At 36.3% G+C, this 15,995-nt stretch overlaps 1 protein-coding gene across 4 annotated transcripts in view; it reads right to left on the bottom strand.

Annotated features, from left to right (window-relative positions):
* itprid2 (ITPR interacting domain containing 2) overlaps nt 1-15,995 on the bottom strand; it is a 59,564-nt gene that overhangs the window by 2,564 nt on the left and 41,005 nt on the right. For 3 of the 4 annotated variants that reach the window (XM_051118778.1, XM_051118780.1, XM_051118781.1), the window contains 9 exons: nt 14,771-14,831; nt 13,893-13,981; nt 9,350-10,882; nt 7,461-7,535; nt 7,191-7,306; nt 4,680-4,827; nt 3,881-3,946; nt 3,371-3,766; nt 972-1,075 (listed from right to left, as the gene is read on the bottom strand). In XM_051118778.1, coding sequence (XP_050974735.1) covers nt 972-1,075; nt 3,371-3,766; nt 3,881-3,946; nt 4,680-4,827; nt 7,191-7,306; nt 7,461-7,535; nt 9,350-10,882; nt 13,893-13,981; nt 14,771-14,831 — 2,588 coding nt within the window. Of the gene's footprint in view, nt 1-946; nt 1,076-3,370; nt 3,767-3,880; nt 3,947-4,679; nt 4,828-7,190; nt 7,307-7,460; nt 7,536-9,349; nt 10,883-13,892; nt 13,982-14,770; nt 14,832-15,995 lie in introns of all 4 variants that reach the window. The other variant, XM_051118779.1, reaches the window with a different exon arrangement.

The raw sequence follows: 15,995 nt of genomic DNA, 5'->3' as shown, positions 1-15,995 counted from the left end.
AGCATGTTTCTAACATGATTAGCAAGCTACTAGCATGATTCTAGTTGGCTAGACAGACAGACAGATAGACAGACAGACAGATAGATAGATGGATAGACAAACAGGCAGACAGATAACTAACATGTTGGTAGCCTGTTTCTAGTATGATTAGCATGTCGCTAGCATGTTGTTAACATATTTTAACATGATTAACATGTTTCTAGCATGATTACCCTGGTGAAAAAACCAGCATATGCTGGTAGCTGTGTTTTGATGCTGGTTTAAGCTGGTCCTTGACCAGCAACATGACCAGCATAAACCAGCTAAGGACCAGCTTAAACCAGCATCAAAACACAGCTACCAGCATATGCTGGTTTTTTCACCAGGGTAGCAAGTTACTAGCATGTTGTTAGCATTTTTAACATTATTAGCAAGTCACTAACATGTTACTAGCATGTTTCTACCATGATTAGCAAGTTACTAGTATGTTGCTAGCATGTTTCTAGCATGATCAGCAAATTACTAGCATGATTATCAAGTTACTAGCATGTTGCTTGCATGATTATCATGTTGTTAGCATGATTATCAAGCTACTAGCATGATTCTAGTTGCTAGGCTTGGCTAGTGGGATAGACAGATAGATAGATAGATAGATAGATAGATAGATAGATAGATAGATATAGTACACAGAAGGGGAGCTTGATTTGTTGGAGTTTGTATAGTCTTGGCTCATTTAAACATTCCGTTTGTAAGTCTATGGAATTTTTAATAGTCTTTCTTAAGCCAACTTAATTACATATTAAAGTATATTAAAATAGAAAACTATGTCACATTATTACTGTTTTTACTGTTTTTTACTCAAAATAATGCAGCTTTGGTGAGCATAAGAGACTTCTTTCAAACATCTTACATTCGACAGATCAACAGGTCTGTATTACGCATAATAATGTGATCCATCAGAACCAACCTCCATCCTCTGTTATGATGCTTACACAGGGGGCTTCCTGGCTGGGAGAGGAGATCTACGTGGCGAGACAGCAGCCAGAAGCTCGTTCACAATCTCCTGCCTGATTTCATGTGCGATACTTTCTTTAATCTGCAAAATAATCAATAAGAAATGATGTTAGACTGCATTAAAGGCAGGTAAATCAAACACTAAATATACAATAAAACCTAAAATGCTGCATAGGGACTTGAATTGGTGAATAATTGATCTTAACTTCTTTATCTACACAAACATTTGGCAACACACCACTACTATTCAGTCGAAAAAATACTCTCTGGAATATCAGTCATGTTTTTATCAGCTGAAACATATTCTAAAGCAACTTGGTTAAACATATTAGTTTCTAAGACTAGTTTCACATTAAATGAATTAATTTAGATTTGGTGTTTAAATATTTGTTATTAGAAAAGCTAAAAACTTTTTATTTTGAAAATGGCTGTACCACTGAAAAGTTGCCCAACACTGTGAGAATAGGCATCTACTGTATAAACCTGTCATTCAACAACAAGGTCATTTATGTTAAACAATTTGAACACTTCTCCATATATAACTCCAAAGAACTGGCAGTACTATGCAGTGTCAAATACATATTGACACACAGATGAGGAACATCGGGTATTGCCAGGCTGTTACATCACTCTACAGGCCATGAAATTAGCCAGGCGACTACAAGGCGATCCAATTCGGTCCAAGTTTCCCTTAGAAGCATCAGAATTGCTGGACCATCATGACAGTCTAGCAAATTAGCATAAACTGATGCATGATATTTCATGAGAAAATGTGTCAATCATCACAAACACCACCAAAAACCATTACGGCTACAAAGAGCTCGCTCAAAAGGTGCCAAAGTGTTAAATATTCTTTTTCCGCTTTCTTTTGAGATGAAGAAGGAAACACATGCCACTTTTGCATTTTCAGGTTTGACACAGAATAATTTCTTGATTCTTTAGCAGAATCTAACAGTATTTCTTACATGTCTCTCTATGGAAGCTTATTTCTACCATGGAACAAAATAAATAAAACAAAATAAAGGTAATTATTAATTGTGAGTTTTAACTTGTGAGAGCAAGGTTTAAAAGTGTTACAGTGAGATTAGGTGAACAAGTTCCTCCAAATTTTGGAATCCAACAACTTAAATTGTAGCAATTGTAAGTATGTATCTCACCATTCAGAACTTTTCTTCACAGAATTGACTTTATGTCTTGCGATTCACTTTTCTTCTCAGAACTGAGCTAGTCTTGCAATTCAGACTTTTCTTCTCAGAAATTAGTTATGTCTTACAATTCAGATTCACAAAATTGAGTTTATATCTCGCAATTCAGATTTTTTTCTTAGAATTGGGTTTTTGGATTACGTAATTCAAATTTTTCTTCACAGAAATGAGTTATAGTTAATAAATTTAGACTTTTCATCACGGAATTGTGAATTTACATCTCGTAATTCAAAATTTTCTTCACTGAATTGAGTGTTTATATCTTGCAATTCAGACTTTTCTTAGAATTGAGTTTTTATATTTCGCAATTCAATTTTTCTTCAAAGAATTGAGTTATGGCTCAAAAATTAAGACTTTTCTTCATAGAATTGTGAATTTACATCTCGTAATTTAGACTTTTCTTCACTGAGTTGAGTGTTTATATCTTGCAATTTAGACTTTTCTTTACAGAATTGAGTGTTTATATCTCGCAATTCAGACTTTTATTCACATAATCAAGTTTATCTCGCAATTCAGACTCTTCTTCACAGAACTAAGTGTTTATATCTCACCAATCAGACCTTTCTTCACTGAATTGACTTGTTTTTTTTTTTTAAATCTCACAATTCAGACTCTTCTTCACGGAATCAACTTCTCATCACACAATTCAGACTCTTTTTCAAGAATTGAGTGTTTATATTTTGCAAGAATCGAGTTTATCTCGTAATTCAGACTTTTCTTCACAGAATTGAATGTTTATATCCCACAACTCAGACTCTTCACAGAATTGAGCGTTATATCTCGCAATTTAGACTTTTTCTCACAAAACTGAGTTTATCTCGTAATTCAGACTTGTTTTTCACAGAATTGAGTGTTTATATCTCGCAATTCAGACTCTTCTTTTCAGTATTGTGAGTTTTATATATCTTAATTCTTAATATCTTAATATCTTAATTATAGATCTTAATTCTTTTTTTTTTTTTTTTCCAAGAAAAACGCCAGAATTCTGAGATTAAAAAGGCTCATCTTGAAAACAAAAAATTACATTCTGTGATACATTCTGTGATACTACCATACAATTCTGATTGGTCAATTGTGGCATTAAGCTCTCAGATATTTCTTAACATTGGCCGTTGGCAATGCTGTACAGTACATTCGTCCTCTCATCAGGCTGACTGTATAAGTTCTCTCACCTCCTGTATAAGATGCTGCAGATCACCATTCCCTCCACTTCTACTCCTCCACTCAGTGGGACTGCAGTCCTCCATCGTCCCGCTCCTGCGACCATCCAATGACGTCTCGTCCTCATCTCTGCTTAACTCTAAAGAAGTAGGTGTCATGCTCTGCTCCATCCTCTCTGGGGAAACAGGCCGAGGAACCTCCATTCCAGGCCGTGGAGGGACAGAGGGTGTGACATTAAGGGTGGCCCGGTAAACACTGCTTCTCTGAGGGGAAGGAGAGCAAGACTCAAGCGTTCTGTTGAATCTTCCAGGGCTGGAGGCCCTCGACGAGCGGCCAGAACTGGGTGTGGCAGCCTCATATCTCAGTTCGGATTGAAGGTACAATTGCTCCTTCAGGAGGTCCGTCACCTGTACATTCATTCACATACAATAACTTAATGGATGAGAGGAAATTGAGAGTAGAACAAGGCATGCAGATGATATCTGATACAGGACTATGTAATATGAGAATAATCCACTCACCGGCTCCATGGCTCGCAGTGCTGAAGAATTAGACAGGCTTTCCATGCTGTGACCTCTGTGCATGCCCTGCGAGACACATATCTGTTACTAAAGGTTAAAAAACATCAACACGCACTACCATTCAAAAGATTTGGGTGTTAAATGTTCAATGTTTTTTAAGTCTCTTATGCTCTCCAAGGCTGTGTTTATTTGATCAAAAATATAGTAATATTGTGAAACATTATTGCAATTTAAAAGAACTGTTTACTAGTTTAATATATTTTAAAATATAAATTATTTCTGTGATGCAAAGCTGAATTTTCAGCATCATTACTCCAGTCTTCACTGTCACACAATCCTTTAGAAATCAGTCTAATATACTGATTTGCTGCTTAAGAAACATGTCTAGTCAAGAAACTAGAAAAATCTGATCAATGTTGAAAACAGACGTGCTGCTTAATATTTTTGTGAAAATCGTAATACTAACATTATATAAAAGTTAAAAGTTATTTTTGCTGGAAATATAACTCAATAACAATATTTTATATATTACATAATCACAATGTAGATGTCTGTTTATTATGGCTATTCTAAACATATTAGGTTCAGTGAAATTCACACTGGAATTCACATTTAGACTAGTCTGTACTTCCAATCCTGAGAGCTTATAATAAAAATGAGAAATTACTGTTCTGTTCTATTATTTTCTAACAGAAACATACTTTAGGTAGCATATTAGGTAAACCAGAATAGGTCTGAGCTATGCTATTACAGCACAGTTTACAATTTATTAGGTGGTAGCGCTGTTGCATCCACTGACCATGTGGTGGCGGTAGAGGCCGCTTTGCTGCGAGCTGCTGCGTATCTGTTCATTCAGGGAGAGCAGACGATCTTCCAACTGCAGCTCCAACTCCTGTAGCTCCTGCCTGACTGCAGTCCGCAGTGCTTGAAGTTGTTCCGCTTCCTGCCTGCAACATCACAAACCCCAATACAAGATGTAAGTTTCTCATTGTTCAGTTTTTATCAGTTTTACAGAAAGCTAGTAAAGGTTAATACAGAAAATCTATATTTTAGAACTATGAAGGGCCAGTACTAATCTGATAGACGTTATTTGTTTTTCAATTTCAATACTTAAAACTTGTTACTGCCCTAACCTTTCATAATCAAATTGGCTCTCATTTGAACTTAAACTGACTTTCGTGACTTAATTAAACTTAATTTGATGAGTTAACATAGTGTAGCATTTATGATTTGTTCAAACATTTTAAAGTCATTTGTTTTATGGCTGATTTAGTGCTACATCCGCCTTTTCTCCATGTCAAACAGCACAGCCATTCAGTGCTACAGGAAATTAATATAATATTGTAAAAACTGTGAAATACTTCAAACAAAAAACAAAACAAAACAAAAACAAACAAAAAAAAAAAAAAAAGCTGTTTTCTATTGTAATATATTTATACATATAAAATTCAATGTATTCCTGTAAAGGCAAAGCTCAATTTTCAGCAGTCATTACTTCAGCCTTCAGTGTCACATGATCCTCCTAAATAAATTACTCTAATATGCTGATTTCATTAGTATTTATGATTTGTTTACACATTTTAGGATTCTTTGTTTAACAATCAATTTATGGCTATATCCGCCTTTTCTCTGTCAAATTGTACAGGCGTCTAGTTCAACAGGAACTGTGGTGCCAACATGTACATATAACAATAGGTGCTACTTACTGTACTGCATACATACTGTATGGTTAGTTCTTTTTATGGGAGCAGTCTATTATAAAATTGGTGAATGTAGGGCTGGGTGATATGGCAAAAAATTAAAATCTAGATTTTTTTTTAACAATTTTTAACTAGTCAGCTTGAAAATATAACTACAACATGATTCAAGTAACTTTTTCTTTATCAAATCTATAGTTAAGGAAAATTCTATTTCAAGTGCATCACAAATTAAGTTGTCAACATGTTAAACAAATCACTTGTTAAATATCTTTGCAGAAAAGATCTTATTCAGATTATATGTTCAGAAATAATATTAGGAAAATGCTTTTAAAAAAACCCTCAAAAGTCAAGGTAGTTCAATTTCAAAATGACTTAAGGTATAACACCTGTAGACTATTATTAACTATAAATCTTCTGTAAAAACATTGAACACCAGCTTTCAGCCTGTCACCACAATACAAACATGAAATATCAGACATCAGGGTTTCTGCAGGTTTTATGAGGGTACATTTAAGACTTTTTAAAAACCTTTTTTAGACCAACTAAAGAAAATGTAAGAGGAAAAAAAAAAAAAAAAAAAAAAAAGGTGCGGCGTGCACATTTTACTTTCACTTTCAAATTAGCGGCAATTCAGCGTCAGCGTGAACTAAATAAATTTTATTACTATAAAAAAAAATTAATAAAAAAAAATCAAAACGACAAGTTCTACTTCAGGTGACTGACAGATGAAGCAGCACATTCCGCCATCTACCGTGTATTGATTAACGAATATTGAGCGACCTAAGCCATGTAGCACAGAAAATACACATTCGCTTCACTTTAAAATGAAACACATGAGGAAACAATCCCTCACAATGTCATGATCATATGAATTTAAGACTTGCTGCTCTGATTTAAGACCTTTTCAAGGCATTAATTCACAGAAAAGCAATTTAAGACTTTTAAAGACTTTAAGACCCGCGGAAACCCTGAGACATACAGTAGTAGTTCTTCACAGGTTTTTTTATTAGATTGTGCTACTTTTCCATTGTTTTTGATTATATGTAAACACTGATGCTTTGAACTGTTGCACTCGCGTCTCTTGCAGCAACTAATGCATGAAACGGCATTCTAAAAATGCAGCGCTCAAGTTAAAAGTAGTTCACTCTCATTTTCTTGCATGTTTTTCCTATTCCATGGTCTGCGTCACATCTTTGTCAAAACAAAAGCACATTCTGTGAATGGCGCCTAGCGATAAGCAGTTAATCACATGCGCCGGCATGCGGTTGGATCGTTCTGTTCCCGTTTACTGTTTTCACTGGCATATTGTCAAACTGTCTAATTGTGATGTTTGGTAATATTTCTATTAAAAATCGCGATTCCTCAATGTCTAAATAATAAAGACATTGGCAAAACATTACATTCGACTTAATAAACAAAAATGGAAAAAAATCAACCCTAGGTGAATGAAAAAAATAAAAGTCTGAAAATCACCCAACCTGCTACAAAAATTAGCTGTTTTTTTTCTTTTTTGGTTTTTCTACACCAGAACATCTCACAGTGTCTGAAATTTTGGCCAAATGTTTCTCTTTGTGGCTTGTGATTTGGGGAACTAACTTCAAGTTCCTCACCTCTCATCTGGACTAAGATGCTGGTAGACCATAGACTGCTGTCTCATGAGAGCCAGTTCCAGATCCATCATCTGAGTCCGGAAGACGTTCAGACTCCTGCGTCGCATCTGGAGCTCCTGCAGCCCACAGGAAATCAGCGAGGACAAACACAATAGGATTAAAGACTACCCAAAAACTATTGCACAAGCTATATGGGCTACTGGTGACACAACTCAAGGTTATGAAAATGAACTAGCATGTGACTGCTTCAATCTTCGGGAAATGATGTACCTCGTAAAGCGGTTGGACAGAGTGCGGTGTGCTGATCCTGTCAATGGGTGTGTCCCCTCCATGCACGGATGAGCTCTGCCAACAAAACCACAGATCGGTTATGACTTATGAGTCACACAGGAAAAGCATGTCTAAACGGAGCCCAGGATAATGTAGCATGCTGACTCGGCTGATTATTTGCATTTCGGGTGGGATTCGCAAGAAACCGGAACACACTTCCTTGTTCCACTTTATGCAGATATACTACTGACTCGAAACAGAACAGTTATTCCAGGTCAGAGGCTATATACATACACGCAAGACACATACATGTATAAGCACATGCATATAAATGTATATGGCAGATTATTTTTTAATTAATATATTTATTCTGTAATATGGAAGCCACATTTTTTAATATGGAATAAAAAATAAAAAAGGTAATTGCGATTATCTCGCAATTCTAACATTTTTTTTTCTCAGAACCGTCATATAAACTCACAATTTTGACTTTTTTCTCAGAACTGTAAGATAAAGGCACAACTGCGAGTTGTAAAGTCAGAATTGCTAGATATAAAGTCAGAATCACAAGATATAAACTCACAATTGTGACTTTTTTCTCGCAGTTGCAGGGTTGTATCTCGCAATTCAGACTTTTTTCTCAATTGCGAGTTATAATGTCCATTTCTGAGGAGAAAAAAAAAAGACTGATATGTTCACAGAATTGCGAGTTCATATCTCACACTTCTGACTTTATAACTCAGTTTATATCACGCCATTGCGACTTTATTTCTCAGAATTGTGAGTTTATATCTCGCAATTCTGAGAAAAAAGGTCACAACCTTTTTTTTTTTTTTTTTCAGTGGCGGAAACGGGCTTCCATACTGTAAGGATGCATTAAATTGATCAAAAATGACAGTTAAGACTTATAATCACTGATACAAATGATTTCTAATTCCCATTTAAAACATACAGTATGCTGTTCTTTTCTATTTACCAAAAATCCTGACAAAATTAGTTCATGTGTTCTTGTGTAAATTTCTGGGAATACTTGAAGAATGGTTGGGGTTTGATCTACCCATGGAGATAAATCAATGGTAACCAACAAAAATTGCATTTTTCTCAAGACTGGTTGAATTATGGCTGCCAGGATGATTTACACAACTGAAAATTTCCCAGAACACCAGAATTTGAAGACTGGATTGATGGGACGACTGGAATTGCTCCATATGTGTGTATTTTGGTTAGAATGAATAGTGTGGGAGAAGTGCAAAGAATGTGGGATAATTTCTGGCACCTTGTAAGAATGGGATAAATGAGCAGAACTGCGTGACAACCTTCTTGATTTTCATGCATTTTTGTGTTGTTTATATCTCACTGATTATGATAAGTGGCTGAATATATAACCATTACAGGATTAGTCCACTTCCAGAATAAAAACTTCCTGGTAATTTACTCATCACCATGTCATCCAAGATGTTCATGTCTTTCTTTCTTCAGTCAAAAAAGAAAATAAGTTTTTTTGAGGAAAACATTACAGGATTTTTCTCCATGTAGTGAACATCAATGGAAGGGTTGAAGGTCCAAATTGCAGTTTCAATGCAGCTTCAAGAAACTGCAATTTGGACCTTCAACCCTTTGGCTCCCATTGAAGTCCACTATATGGAGAAAAGTACTAGAATGTTTTCCTCAAAAACCTAAAAAAAAATACATTTTATAGGAAAAACAAAAAAACTCCACCAATCAACCCATTTCTAATGTCAAACAGTGTATACCATCATTCCACCCAGCTTTACTCACAAACGAATAAGAATCAGTCTCATTAATAACCATAGGCTGTCTGGAGAGGCATAAAATCACATCAGGTTATGTAATACACTAAGGATAAAAATAATATTGGCCATTCTTACCTGACCAAGGTTCTGCATTGTCCCACGAATGTCATGCAGGACCCTTCTGAGTTGCATCTCTGTGCTGCCCATTGCAGGGACACGTGCAGGAGGCGTCTCAAAAGAGCAAGGGTAAGTGGGAGATGGATAGTATGGATGACTGTAGGCGGCACCAGGGTGATGAGGAGAACTGTTGTAGCCCAGACTATAGGGGGCGCTGTGGGATTGTGCGAGAGGGATGTGAGGTTGGTACGGGCTGCTGTGCATGTTCAACGAAGAGCCGTAGGGAGCTCCCTGAGGAACGTTATAAGGTGAATGGAATTGGCTGTAAGGTGCACTGTGAGGATGAGCATAATGCATATTGTGCTGGGGTGTAAACTGTACCCCCTGTGGTGGAGTAAATGTATTGCTCTGAAGTGGTTGAGGACAAGGTGAGCTCTGTGGTTGAGTGTGGTGGGGAAGTCCAGTAGGGTACGGGGAGCTGTAGCCTACTCTGTGTTGCGGAGAGAAGACGGACCCATGAGGAGGAGGAAAAGGAGGAGGAGGGTAAGCCGGACCTGTAAACTGATTAAGGTTTGGGACGCTACATGTGCTCCAGTTTGGACCTTCACCCAAGGGCCTCTGGGGCCAGTCTGCAGGGACACTATAAAGCGAGCTGGAAGAGCGAGTCAGATGTTGGGGTATGTTGAGGTGTGGTGGCGTTCCCATGTCTATCTTCGGAGCAGAATTTAGGAGAGTAGATTGGCTGGCAACATGATCTACTTCGTCTTCCTCCATAATAGAATCCACTTCTTCTCGGTCACTGCGATTCTCCTCATCGTATCGGTATGAGTACGAAGGTGGGGTGCAGTGCTTGACCGAGCCCCTTCCGAGTTGGATCCGCATGGAAGTGACCACTCGAGCCGGGCTGAGCGGAGATGATGGGAGGGAGCTGGATCTCCTTAAAGGATTCCTCTCAAAGCTTTCCCTCAGCAAGTTCCTGTCCCTCACCCATACTCGGCCAGGACGTTCCTCATCCATAGAGGATGACCTCTGATGGGCTGTTTGGAGGGCCATTTGTCTCCTTTGAGTCATGGTGTGGCATTGCTCAAGGTCTGAAGACTCTTGCCCAGAGGATGGATATAAATCCTCAGTGGAGCCTGGATTTATGCCTAAACCAGGCTGGGATATGTGGCCTTCATGAGCTACGTCCGAGATTGAATCTGTTGCAGGATCTACCATTGTGCTCGAATCCACTTCTGGAGAGTCTGTGGTTTCTTGCGCTGTGGTGAAATTGGACTCAATTACGGAAGCCCTATCAGAGTCAGGAGAAAGGGACAGTCCACTGGTGCTAACATTGTCAGAGTTTGGATTGGGGATCTGAAGGCTGGTGGTCTTAGGGACCTCTTGGTTGGTTCCACTCTGGCTAAGTGTGCCTCTGTTGGGCTGAGGATGGGCTTCCTCACCCTGAAGTCTTTCAAAGTTGGGGTATTCCAATGCTATGGGTGTGCTGACTTCTCCTGCATGCGATGTCACTGTAGTTTCGCTGTCACAGCTATCTGAGCTTTCTTGTACCTAAGAAAAGTTCAAGAGAGAAGTTTCACTTCCATTATCAAATGAAGGATTGGTTCTTGAAAACATTAATGTTGAAAGTCACTTTCAACACTTTGTATTTAACCTCCTGGAACCCAGCAATTTATTTTTGTTTCCATTTAACCTTTGTAAATTCAGGTCATGGCCTAATGGTTACAGAGTCAGACTTGTAACCTGAAGGTTGCGGATTTGAGTCGCAGGTCCGACAGGGATTGTAGGTGGTTAGAGTCAATAACCAGCATTCTCTCTTCCACCCTCAATACCACAACTGAGGTGAGACCGTTGAGCAAGGCACCAAACCCCCAACTGCTCCCTGGGCACCTCAGCAATATGGCTACCCACTGCTCCGAGTGTGTGTTCACGGTGTGTATGTTCACTAGCGTGTGTGTGTGCACTTGGATGGGTTAAATGCAGAGCACAAATTCATGGTATGAGTCACCATACTTCGCTTTCGTTCACTTTCTTTTTTCTTTCTAAATTCCCCTATGAACACATATGCCACAATTTAAAGTTCTGGTGCATCTTAATTCGTAATTTCAATATTTTCGCAATTTAGAATGCTTTTCAGAGATGCAAAATGCTGGGTTTGGACATGACAAAGTCCACAACTTACTACACCTTCACATTCCTATAAAATATGAGATATTCCTATAGAACTTATTGAAGTTAATATTCTCATTATTGTTTTTTTTAGTATTACCAGTAGCCACAAACCCATGTTCTTAAGTAACTAGACAATATTAATGAGCTTGGGAACATCCATTTTTAACATAATGGGTATAATAAGTATAAGTAGTTTAATAAACATATGCATTTTATTCTATAATATATTTTATAACAACTATGGCAGGGTATCTGCGGGATTTTTAAAATAAAATTTAAGACTCTTTAAGACCTGCACAAATAAAATTAATATCATATGAGTGGGGTAGAGCAATGTCTGTGGTAACATTAAACCGTAAAAAGAACGGTTTACAGTTCAGATAGTGGTTTTCACAAAAACAAAAAAAAAAAAAAAATTTACAAGATGATAAACTTCACATTGCAGCCTTTAAACCATTTTTAGGAAAAGGGATAAGTCAAAAGTATCAACTATTATATTTAAACTATATTCAAAATCAATTATATTAGTTTAATAACATATAAATATATCTTAGTGTCTAAATTGTTTAGATTTTTATAATGCATTAAAAAAAAAAAAAAAAAACGGTTCACATTTACAGCTGCATATTTGCTGTGTAAAAATATCTGAATACTTTCAGTCTGAACAAAAACAAGCAGACTGGCTTACTGAAAGGCAAATTCATTCTCTACCAGCAGGTGGCGGTTTCAGAACGGCAGAAATATAGTGTTTTCCCCCGATAACCACAGTATACTCATATTTATTCAATTAAATCATAGATTGTTGTTTAATTGATTAATCTTCATGTTCAGCCATATCGCAAATTTTGTCTTTCCGTTCTCAAATTTAAAGCCTCCTGAAATCATAATAAAAACTTTCTTGTACACTCTAAAAAAAATGCTGGGTTATTTTTTTTAACCCAAATGCTGGGATCAAGTTCTTGGGTCATTTTATTGGGTTATTTTTAATTTTTTTTCCCCTAGGTGCTGGGTAGTTTTTCTGAAACTAAGTTGCTGGGTCATTTTTAACGCAGGGTTTTTTTTTCAACCCAACTGCTGGGTTGAGCCTGTCTCTGACAAAACAACTCAGCTGCTGAGTGACAGTCAGTCTTTTTGGGTCCTCTACAGGAGAGAGCAGTTCTCAGCGCCGCCGATTTGCACTTCTTCAGCGAAATAAAGGTATGTATAGATTTTATTTCATTTATAAAGTCTTTACTGTGCTGTAAATTGTTTACGAACACAACATAAGGACGAGATGTCAGTCATCTGCGTCAGCAGCGGTTGATTCACAGGATGGAAACACCATTTGCCTTGCATAATATAAATGGATTTTATTCGTTACTGTACTGAGTTTAATCTTAAAATATGTTCTCCAATGTTAGTACTGTTTGTTTATGGGCAGTTTTTGGAGTCAGTCATGGCATCTTTCAGCTACGAGTGAAACGCGAGGCCGTGGTCTGAAGTTCGCAGTTAACCCGACGAACAGCAGCCCTTCACCGGCTCAGATTTGGCTCATTTATCTTTTCAGATACAGTTGAATACACTAAAATTAGAATTCTACTTTTAAATGTTACATTTTTGTGTCTAAAATTCTTGTTAAACAAGTTTAAATGTAATATTGTAAACTGTGGTGCATTCACCCAAATAAATTCAATTTGTCTTGTATTTTGTCCATGGGTTCTTGCTTAATAATAAATGCTCATCTTTTGATTATTGCTGTTGCCTCTAGTAATTCTGTGTGTGTTTTTAGAAGTTCCAGTCCATTTTAAACCAGCAAGATAATAATTTTTACCAGTCTTAACAGTTGACTTTAATAAAATAAAATAGCATATTTGGTAAAAACATTTAACGCAACCAGCAGGGTGAAAATAACCCAGCATGTGTTCTCTCCAAAATTTACCCAGTGCTGGGTTACCAAATAAGTTGGGTTGTTTTTAACCCAGCATTTTTTAGAGTGTACCATTTAAGACTTTTATGGCCTTAAATATGATAAATTGTAATAAATAAAACTAAATTGTAGGACTTTCTAAGACTTTTTAACAACCTGCAAATTTGGTTTATGTATGTTTAATGTAATTTGGGATTTCTGTGCCAATAAAAACACAAAAACACACGATTACATTTCAATGAAAAGAAGGCAGTGCTAATAAATTTTATTATTACTCATATACTAATATAAAAAAACAATAATATTCATTTAGTAAAGTATGAAATATATTAATCTTTTAAATAACTGCAAGTATCATACTTTTTATGGTATCAGTGCAAGCTAATTCAATTCAAATACTGTTTTTGCTGGGCTCGAAGAGGATGACATCTTAGTATTCATAGATTGTATAGAGCCCAGATGGTTACGCGCACACTCACGTACCTTCAGGTGATTACCCGACCCGTCTGTGGATGGGTCCTCTGCAAACCCACTGCTGTCAGACTGCTGGCTGGCTGTCCTCAATAACCTCTCTGTAGGGAGACACAACGTGAGCACCAAAACTGAGTGTGACTGACTGACTAATTTCCCAGCAGTCAAAGACTTTTTCAAATTCAGTCCAGTTGTTATATGCTTATGAGTTTTAAGGCTTAGATCTCATTATATTATAAATTACTGCCACCTATTTTTCTGTTTTCCTATCACTGTCTCACTGTAATTCTATAAATTACTTTGAGGAGTGTTTCAATACAAGCAAAGCTGATGGTTGCTTAATGATGTTGCATAATGTCACAAATGCTGTTGATATAACAGAACTTGAAACCAGAACATTCTTCTACATATTGAATAGTCAACATCTACTGAATTCTACCACATGGGGGCAGACTTGATCCATATTTTATCTAAAACACATTCTACAGTCTGCTTCAGCTTTTAGGGCTGGGCGTAAATCAGCGTGATAAAGCACATCACAGTTATGTTGAGTGTTTAAATAAGACATCTCTTCCTCTGTGTTCTTGGAAAAAGTGTCTGTGTTTTTCTTTAGGGACAGACAACCGGATTTAACCTCACGACCATTGCGTTCTCAAGAGGAATAAGTCTCAAATCATTTTTAGCTTTAAAAAAAAAGCCCAGCAATCCAAATCTTACAGATGTTTTAAAAAAATACCGTAGGAAAACGAACTACACAACATGTTGCTAAGAAGTCTTATTTACATGCTATATGTTTTGAATGACTCAAAGTTGCATATAGCCTTAAACACAAATACAAATTCAGTTTCCTGGTAGCGTGCGACTGATAACCGCAATCGGTCCACACTCACCGCTGCCAGCTCGAGACATGCCACCAGGACCAGGAAGAGCTTCATCCTCATTACTCTGCAACTGCAAAAAAAATAAATTATTACCAGTCTGACAGATCACAACACAGCAGCATGAAGTCACACCTGAACATTACACCAGCTTTAGATACTCAAATTATGCAGCTCATGAGCCATTGTTAGAAAATGCAGTATGTCCAGAGGCCAGCATATAAAATGACCTTGTACAAGTACTGGGTGGTTGGACAAACAGATAGTCACACCCCAACTCACACTATTGGTCGAGCCAGTGTTACTATACCATGAAGTGTAGGGATTCTCAAACAAATAGAGCTATAAGAGACAATGTTAGAGAGACATCATGTAACAAGTGGTTTATTTGTAATTGTCTAAGATTTTTAAAGGGATAAGTCATCCAAAACCTAAAATTGTCATCATTTACTCACCCTTATGTTGGTGCAAACCTACATGACTTACTATTTTCTGCTTAAACAAAAAGGTATTTTCAAGAAATGTCAAAATATCTTCTTTTGTGCTCCACGGAAAAATAAGTCATACAGGTTTGGAATGACACAAGGGGCTTTTTTATTTTTGGGTAAACTATTCTTTAAAAATGTAGGTGAACTATGGCTTAAAAAATGACTAACAATATATTAATAAATAATTCAAACCAATATAGTAACTGCACACTGATATTAAAAAATATTAATTCTAATTATTTATTATTACTACTGTTATTGTGATTTTCTAATATCAAATTATAATTAATATTTGACTATTCAGTTCTTTATAGAATAATGTAATGTAATATAATAAAGCTTCTTACACCTGCTATGGCAAGCAAAAAATAAATTAAATAAACAAACAAACAAATAAATAAATAAATAAAATAGCAATAATTATTACTATAATTATTATTTACACAATACAATAATTATAATAAAAATTAAAGGACAATAAGTAGTAGAAGTAGTAGTATCTACAAAAACAGCAACAAAATATTTATTTATTTGTTTGTCTGTCTGTCTATTTGTTTATGTATTTTTAGGCTTAAAATTATATTTCAATACTCTACTATTTACTAGTTAAATTACTTTTTACTTGTTTACATTTTTAATTAAATTTATTAATTGCGTTAATTGCATTACAAATTTTAACGTTATTTTTTTCCACAACTAATTCATTTGATTAATGCATTAAATCTAATGCATTAAACAGCCCTAAAAAT

The sequence above is a fragment of the Labeo rohita genome, chromosome 9 (genome assembly GCF_022985175.1).
Source record: "Labeo rohita strain BAU-BD-2019 chromosome 9, IGBB_LRoh.1.0, whole genome shotgun sequence".
Taxonomy (NCBI): Eukaryota; Metazoa; Chordata; class Actinopteri; order Cypriniformes; family Cyprinidae; genus Labeo; species Labeo rohita.
Note: the sequence above shows the minus strand (reverse complement) of the source record. Positions and strands in the feature narration are given on the sequence as shown.